General features: G+C 45.6%; 1 protein-coding gene across 1 annotated transcript; it reads right to left on the bottom strand.

Annotated features, from left to right (window-relative positions):
• Positions 1 to 2,078: 2,078 nt before the first annotated feature.
• Positions 2,079 to 5,450, bottom strand: chic2 (cysteine-rich hydrophobic domain 2). Its single transcript, XM_042313944.1, has 6 exons — positions 5,083 to 5,450; positions 4,635 to 4,689; positions 3,964 to 4,119; positions 3,797 to 3,853; positions 3,467 to 3,526; positions 2,079 to 3,379 (listed from the first exon to the last, which is right to left on the bottom strand). The coding sequence occupies exons 1-6, from the start codon at positions 5,208 to 5,210 to the stop codon at positions 3,329 to 3,331; spliced, it is 507 nt and encodes a 168-aa protein (XP_042169878.1). The 5' UTR covers positions 5,211 to 5,450; the 3' UTR covers positions 2,079 to 3,328.
• Positions 5,451 to 8,617: the final 3,167 nt, after the last annotated feature.

Raw genomic sequence — 8,617 nt, 5'->3', positions numbered from 1 at the left:
TAGAGAATAGGGCCCTGGTCTAAAGTAGTGCACTACATAGGGAATAGGGCTCTGGTCTAAAGTAGTGCACTACACAGGGAATAGGGCTCTGGTCTAAAGTAGTGCACTACATAGGGAATAGGGCTCTGGTCTAAAGTCGTGCACTATATAGAGAATAGGGCCCTGGTCTAAAGTAGTGCACTACATAGGGAATAGGGCTCTGGTCTAAAGTAGTGCACTACATAGGGAATAGGGCTCTGGTCTGAAGTAGTGCACTCCATAGGGAATAGGGCTCTGGTCTAAAGTAGTGCACTATATAGGAATAGGGCTCTGGTCTAAAGTAGTGCACTATATAGGAATAGGGCTCTGGTCTAAAGTAGTGCACTGCATAGGGAATAGGGCTCTGGTCTAAAGTAGTGCACTTTGTAGGGAATAGGGCCCTGGTCTAAAGTAGTTTAGTCTGGTCTAAAGTAGTGCACTACACAGGGAATAGGGCTCTGGTCTAAAGTAGTGCACTACATAGGGAATAGGGCTCTGGTCTAAAGTAGTGCACTACATAGGGAATAGGGCTCTGGTCTAAAGTAGTGCACTACATAGGGAATAGGGTACCATAGGGCTCTGGTCTAAAGTAGTGCACTACATAGGGAATAGGGCTCTGGTCTAAAGTAGTGCACTACACAGGGACAAGGGTACCATGGTCTAAAGTAGTGCACTACATAGGGAATAGGGTACCATAGCGCTCTGGTCTAAAGTAGTGCACTACACAGGGACAAGGGTACCATTTAGGACTCATCCTTTAACTCAGGTGAGTATTCCACCCCGCTTCTGTCTGTTCACCGTTGGTTGTCAGGGAAACCGGTTAGCATTAATCTAATACACACACACACACCAGGTAAAACAAAAACAAGGTGAAGAAAAAACAATCAGTTCTCCCCGTCGCTAGGCAACGGTCGCCAGGCTGACCCTGCAAACCAGCGTCATGGATACAGGAAATCGTCCCACGTCCTGGTGTAGCATACGGGTCAATACAAATAGGCTCTAATCCCAACTGGTACCCTGTTCCCTATGAAGTGCACTACTTTAGACCAGAGCCCTATGGTACCCTGTTCCCTATGAAGTGCACTACTTTAGACCAGAGCCCTGTTCCCTATGAAGTGCACTACTTTAGACCAGAGCTGTGGGGAAAGCAGTAGTAGTGCGTTGTATAAGGAGAAGGGTGCCATTTGAGGGTACGACCATACAGTATAGTTGGACAGTTTGTGTGATTGTCTCTGGTTTAGAGGCGAGTCTAGTGTGCAGAGATGAGGGATAGGAAAGTCTAGGATTACCATCTGAAATTACATCCTATTGGAGGAGATGAGGAAATGACACCCTATTGGAGATGAGGAAATGACACCCTATTGGAGGAGATGAGGAGAGTCTAGGATTACCATCTGAAATGACACCCTGTTGGAGGAGAAGAGGAGAGTCTAGGATTAACATCTGTTAATGACACCCTATTGGAGGAGATGAGGGGGGGTAGGAGGGTTTAGGATTACCATCTGAAATGACACCCTATTGGAGGAGATGAGGGGAGTCTAAGATTACCATCTGAAATGACATCCTATTGGAGGAGATGAGGGGGTAGGAGGGTTTAGGATTACCATCTGAAATGACATCCTATTGGAGGAGATGAGGTGGGGTAGGAGGGTTTAGGATTACCATCTAAAATGACATCCTATTGGAGGAGACGAGGGGGGGTAGGAGGGTCTAGGATTACCATCTGAAATTACATCCTATTGGAGGAGATGAGGGGGGAGAAGGGAGCCTAAGACCACCATCTGAAATAGCAGTCTATTCTCTAGTCTAGATTGTACCCTACTTTTGGCCAGAACCCTGTTAGGTAATAGAGGAACAGGATGCCATTTGGGACGAAGACTAGTTTGAGTGGACGCAGAGAGATTCGGGGGTTTCATGTAGCTGACACACGGTGTTTAATTTAGCTGTTCTCTCTACTGATCCACTGTGGTTAGTTTGGCTGTTCTCTCTACTGATCCACTGTGGTTAGTTTGGCTGTTCTCTCTACTGACCCACTGTGGTTAGTTTGGCAGTTCTCTCTACTGACCCACTGTGGTTAGTTTGGCTGTTCTCTCTACTGACCCACTGTGGTTAGTTTGGCTGTTCTCTCTACTGATCCACTGTGGTTAGTTTGGCTGTTCTCTCTACTGACCCACTGTGGTTAGTTTGGGTGTTCTCTCTACTGATCCACTGTGGTTAGTTTGGGTGTTCTCTACCGATCTACTGTGGTTAGTTTGGCTGTTCTCTACCGATACTATGACCAGTCAAAAGGTGAATGAGGTTGCAAGTTCCACAACTGTTCTACCAATGTTCCATTTGTATTTTACCTTTATTTAACTAGGCAAGTCATTTAAAGAACAAATTATTATTTACAATGACGGCCTACCCCGGGCCAAACCCGGACGACGCTGGGCCAATTGTGCGCCGCCCTATGGGACTCCCAATCACGGCCGGATGTGATACAGCCTGGATTCGAACCAGGTACTGCAGTGACGCCTCTTGCACTGAGATGCAGTGTGTTAGAACGCTGCGCCACTCGGGAGCCCAATGACGTTCCGTTGGGAGTTCCATAGCTGTTCTAATGATGTTCTGTCAGTTCCAATGGCTGTTCTAATGATGTTCTGTCAGTTCCATAGCTGTTCCGTTTGCTAATCCATTGAAGTTCTATCAATGTTCTATATTAGTTCCATTGAAGTTCTGTAGAAGTTCCGTAGCTAATCCATTGATTGTCACCTCAGCGGTTCCATAGAGGTTCTAGAACAGAGTATAATATCAACTGTTCCAACAGCACAGTGTCTCATAGTTCAGGTTGGGGTACAATATACCGGGGGTATAAATCTGAGTAAAGATTGTGCCTCGTGTACAGGGAAGGGCTGTGAAGAGGAGGTCCATCGTTGCAGGTCCAAAATTAGGAGTCCACTTTCTCCAGTTCCACAGTTCTATGGTACCGTTACACCCTTTCTGAGCTGGGTCTCCCATGATGACCCACAGACCGATGACAGTCAACATGGCCACCCCGGGGGGGGTCAAAAGGCCACGTCTCCTCCAACAGATCAGGGGTCGAAGGTTGACATCAGAGAAGGGGAGGGGCTTTAAGGTGTAAACAGGTGTTTTCTGGGTATATAGAGGGGCTAGATAGAGAAGTTAGATAATGTCCAGTCAACACTAAATGGTGGTGTTGTTTTAGGGGTATGGGCCTGGTTAGGGGAGGAAAGAGGAGGCCATTTTGGAGAGGTGACTGGGCCGAGTGAAGAGAGGCACCACGGGAGGATGTGGGTGGGGCCACGGAGAGCTAGTCCGGTCTGAAAATGGGGATCTTGGGTAGGAACTCTATCAGGATTACCTGAGGGGGGAGAGAGAGAGATTATTCAAAGTGTGTGTGTGCATTACTCAAGTACTCCATCATGTGTGTGTGTGTGTGTGTTCTCACATATTCCATCATGTTGTTGGTTTCACACTTCCTCTTGCTCAGCCTCCAATGCAAACACAGCTGAGAGAGGGAAGGAAAGGGAGGGAGAGGGGGGGTGAGAGGGAGGAGGGAGAGAGGGAGGGGGGGGGGAGAGAGGGAGGGAGGGGGGGGAGGAGGAGGGAGGAGGGAGAGAGAGAGAGGGAGGAGGGGGAGGGAGAGAGAGGGAGGAGGGAGAGAGAGGAGGGGAGGGGAGAGGGAGGAGGGGGGAGGGAGAGAGGGAGGAGGGGGGAGGGAGAGAGAGATCAGTCAAACTTAACTACCTCTCCCGGCCCTCCTCCCACCCCTACACACCTTGTGGTACAGTCTGCTGTTCTCCCAATCCAACAGCTTCTCCATGGATCTCTGTGTCTGAGGAGGAGAGAGACAGGTAACCTTGAGTATGGTACGCAGAGGGATGGTCTGTGTGTATATGTCTGTGTGTGTATCTCAGTGTGTGTGTGTGTGTGTGTGTCTCCCACCCTTTTGCTCAGACAGATGACAGGCCAGAGACTGAAGCCCAGTGTACAGCAGCAACAGAGACAGCCACACAGCAGCCAACGCACATTCACTGGCAGCGTCTTCTTCAGACAGCCGTTAACACGGTTTATACTGGCCTTGAACTCCTCTGGCGCCACCTAGAGGACAGACAGGGGAAACACTCAAATCAGGTCATATACATGAAACAAGTAGGGAGAGTGAACTTGTCTGAGGATGGAATCAAAACACACAAGATTCTGCTGGGGAGACCTGCACACTTTCAACGTCTCCAGGAAAGCTAGTTAGCTGTCCTGGGCGGGAGTCAATATTACCTGCTAATTAAACACATGACTATTACAAATAATTCAGGTGGATCTTTATATTTTAAAGTGGCAAATACAATACTACAAAGTTATAATACTGTAAAAGTGCCGTTTCCAAGGTATTCTCTCAGAGTGTGTCGCTAGTTGGAAATGCAGGGTTGCCAGGTATGGCAGTTGTTCCCAACAAGTGGCACCTCAACGCTATCCCAACACAAACAAATATATATACAATCATGATTGATGCACACCTGGCAACCGCCCCTGACCACCTGCACTCGTTAAAACTCTTTGAGGGACACACGTCGAAAATGGCAGATTTACAGAAAATGTGTGTAATTTCCATGACTCACCTTCCCTGTAAGTGCCGATGGGAACTCTGACTCAAACTTGTTACTGAGTCCAAACCTTAAGGGACAGGAACATGATAAGTAAAGGCATTATTTGATGCACACAACAACTAGATAGCCTCATATCCCTTGACTGACGTTCAATTTAACTGTTTGACTAAAACCACATATGGAAAGTATATTTAGTTAACCAGGTAGTTACGATGTGTATATATAGTCATTTTATGGCCCGAACTACATAAACTAGGTCATGTTAGCTCGTTAATAGTTATTGTTGCCATGCTAAAAGGCGAGCTTCTTGGCCCTGTTATCGTAAATACACCGACCTGATTACGTTAGCTTAGCTTTCCGCTAACAAGCTAGTTAATGCCGTAGTGTAACTTTCGTTATCTAGTTCGCGTTATTTTATGACAACTAACGGGTGCCCCCCTGAGCCCTGCCGGTTTCTTACACAGTGACGTGGCCTGATCCTCGGACGACCACCGGGTCTGGAGCGTACTTTAACAGCTGTTCCTCCGCGGCCCTCTCCTCGTCCTCCTCTTCCTCCTCCTCGTAGATCTCGTCGAAGTCCTCCATCATCGCACGACTCGGCCTCGCGTTTCCCCGGTGAGGCGCCGGGAGAGACACGGGTGCCGTCGTTTGGGGAGTGGGTTCCTTCCCCCGGTTGAAAAACGATTAAAAAAAAGTCAGACAACAAACTAACAACAACTAACAACAACAAAAAAAAAAAACTCCGGCAACGACGAAAGCTCGCTAGCTAACTCTGGTTGTGGTCTCCAAAACAGAATATCAACATCCGCCGCAGTGCCCCTGAAACCGGAAGGAGAGAGACGTTCTTTCGTCATCGATTCAGGAATTCCACAGAAAGTATTCTGTGTGCAAAATGACTTTCTATTCTACAAAATAAATATCTCAACATATTTATCCGACAGTAGCTAGCTATCCTATGTTCTTGGTTAAAGTATGTAGCTATTTGTAATGTATTTATGGTTGCAGTAAAGAACGGACATGTGATTCAGTTGAGATTATTAGGCCTACTTGTTACCATGATGATCACACATGAGCTAAACCTCTTCCTTCTGTCCATAGCTGTATCATATGAAACAACCGTATATAGGAAAGCAATTGTTTCCATTAGTTGTAGCTACTAAGCTATGTGGCTATTATGCCCTCCTGAGTGGCACAGCTCTAAGGCATTGCAGTGGTGTCACTACAGACCCTGGTTCGTTCCCAGGCTGTAGGGTGAAGCGCAATTGGCCCAGCATCGTCCAGGGTAGGAGAGGGTTTGTCCAGGGGGGTAGGCCGTAATTGTAGGTAAGAATTTGTTCTTAACTGACTTACCTAGTTTAAAAAATATATGCATATTTTTGATACCATTTGAAAGGAAACACTTTGAAAGTTTGGAAATGTGAAATTAATGAAATTAAGGAGAATATAACACAATGAAATTAAGGAGAATATAACACAATGAAATTAAGGAGAATATAACACAATGAAATTAAGGAGAATATAACACAATGAAATTAAGGAGAATATAACACAATGAAATTAAGGAGAATATAACACAATGAAATGTAGGAGAATATAACACATTAGATCTGGTAAAAGATAATACAAACCAAAAAACATGCGTTTTCTATTTTATTTTGTATCATCTTTGAAACCCAAAAGAAAGGCCATAGGCAGTTTAGTTGTCATTTAGATTTTGGCCACCAGATGGCAGCCGTGGGTGTACAACGTTTCAGACTGATCCAGTGAAGCATTTAATTTACGACACAATATTTTGTATCAGGTCTGCCAGGAGTTTGCCCAAATGTGCCAAATTGGCCAATTGATACATTTTCAAGTACATAACTATAGAGAACATACAAAAATGCTATGGTAATAAAACAATTCAAGTTTACATACCCCCAGGAATGTCATAAATGAAGGATAATTAGCTTCACTACAGAAAAAAACACTAACCTTCACACATCTAGATGGCCGAGCGGCGTGGTTGTGGGGCCAGAGACAGCAGGGGTTAAAACTGTAGAACCCAGTTCCTACATTTGAATATAAAAAATTGATTTTATCAAACAAAACCATGCTCCATTTTATCTCGGAGATCCTCAGGATGACAAATCAAATCAAATGTATTTATATAGCCCTTCGTACATCAGCTGATATCTCAAAGTGCTGTACAGAAACCCAGCCTAAAACCCCAAACAGCAAGCAATGCAGGTGTAGAAGCACGGTGGCTAGGAAAAACTCCCTAGAAAGGCCAAAACCTAGGAAGAAACCTAGAGAGGAACCAGGCTATGTGGGGTGGCCAGTCCTCTTCTGGCTGTGCCGGGTGGAGATTATAACAGAAGATGGCCAAGATGTTCAAATGTTCATAAATGACCAGCATGGTCGTATAATAATAAGGCAGAACAGTTGAAACTGGAGCAGCAGCACGGTCAGATGGACTGGGGACAGCAAGGAGTCATCATGTCAGGTAGACCTGGGGCATGGTCCTAGGGCTCAGGTCCTCTGAGAGAGAGAAAAAAAGAGAGAATTAGAGAGAGCATATGTGGGGTGGCCAGTCCTCTTCTGGCTGTGCCGGGTGGAGATTATAACAGAACATGGCCAAGATGTTCAAATGTTCATAAATGACCAGCATGTTCGAATAATAAGAAGGCAGAACAGTTGAAACTGGAGCAGCAGCATGGCCAGGTGGACTGGGGACAGCAAGGAGTCATCATGTCAGGTAATCCTGGGGCATGGTCCTAGGGCTCAGGTCCTCCGAAAGCAAAGAAAGACTAGAGGATATCTTCAACCACCAACTTAGATTCAGACAGGACACCGAATAGGACAGGAAAGTACTCCAGATATAACAAACTGACCCTAGCCCCCAGGATGACATAAACTACTGCAGCATAAATACTGGAGGCTGAGACAGGAGGGGTCAGGAGACACTGTGGACCCATCCGAGGACACCCCTGACAGGGCCAAACAGGAAGGATATAACCCCACCCACTTTGCCAAAGCACAGCCCCCACACCACTAGAGGGATATCTTCAACCACCAACTTACCATCCTGAGACAGTCAGTCACTCAATCATATGACCCACTGAAGAGATGAGTCTTCAGTAAAGACTTAAAGGTTGAGACCGAGTTTGCGTCTCTGACATGGGTAGGCAGACCGTTCCATAAAAATGGAGCTCTATAGGAGAAAGCCCTGCCTCCAGCTGTTTGCTTAGAAATTCTAGGGACAATTAGGAGGCCTGCGTCTTGTGACCGTAGCGTACGTGTAGGTATGTACGGCAGGACCAAATCAGAGAGATAGGTAGGAGCAAGCCCATGTAATGCTTTGTAGGTTAGCAGTAAAACCTTGAAATCAGCCCTTGCTTTGACAGGAAGCCAGTGTAGAGAGGCTAGCACTGGAGTAATATGATCAAATTTTTTGGTTCTAGTCAGGATTCTAGCAGCCGTATTTAGCACCAACTGAAGTTTATTTAGTGCTTTATCCGGGTAGCCGGAAAGTAGAGCATTGCAGTAGTCTAACCTAGAAGTGACAAAAGCATGGATTAATTTTTCTGCATCATTTTTGGACAGAAAGTTTCTGATTTTTGCAATGTTACGTAGATGGAAAAAAGCTGTCCTTGAAATGGTCTTGATATGTTCTTCAAAAGAGAGATCAGGGTCCAGAGTAACGCCGAGGTCCTTCACAGTTTTATTTGAGACGACTGTACAACCATTAAGATTAATTGTCAGATTAAATCAGAGCAAGACTACTGCATTGTAAAGTACATTATTTACCTTCAGAGGTGAATCTATCAAACCCAGTTGCCGTGATGTGTTTTGTTGTTGTGCACTCTCCTCAAACAATAGCATGGTATTTTTTTTCACTGTAATAGCTACTGTAAATTGGACATTGCAGGTGGATTAACTAGAATTTAAGCTTTCTGCCCATATATAAGACATGTCAATGTCCCGGAAAGTTGGCTGTTACTTTCTTCATTCTA

The sequence above is a fragment of the Oncorhynchus tshawytscha genome, unplaced genomic scaffold, assembly GCF_018296145.1.
Source record: "Oncorhynchus tshawytscha isolate Ot180627B unplaced genomic scaffold, Otsh_v2.0 Un_contig_10735_pilon_pilon, whole genome shotgun sequence".
Lineage (NCBI taxonomy): Eukaryota > Metazoa > Chordata > Actinopteri > Salmoniformes > Salmonidae > Oncorhynchus > Oncorhynchus tshawytscha.
This window is presented reverse-complemented; position numbering and strand designations above follow the sequence as displayed.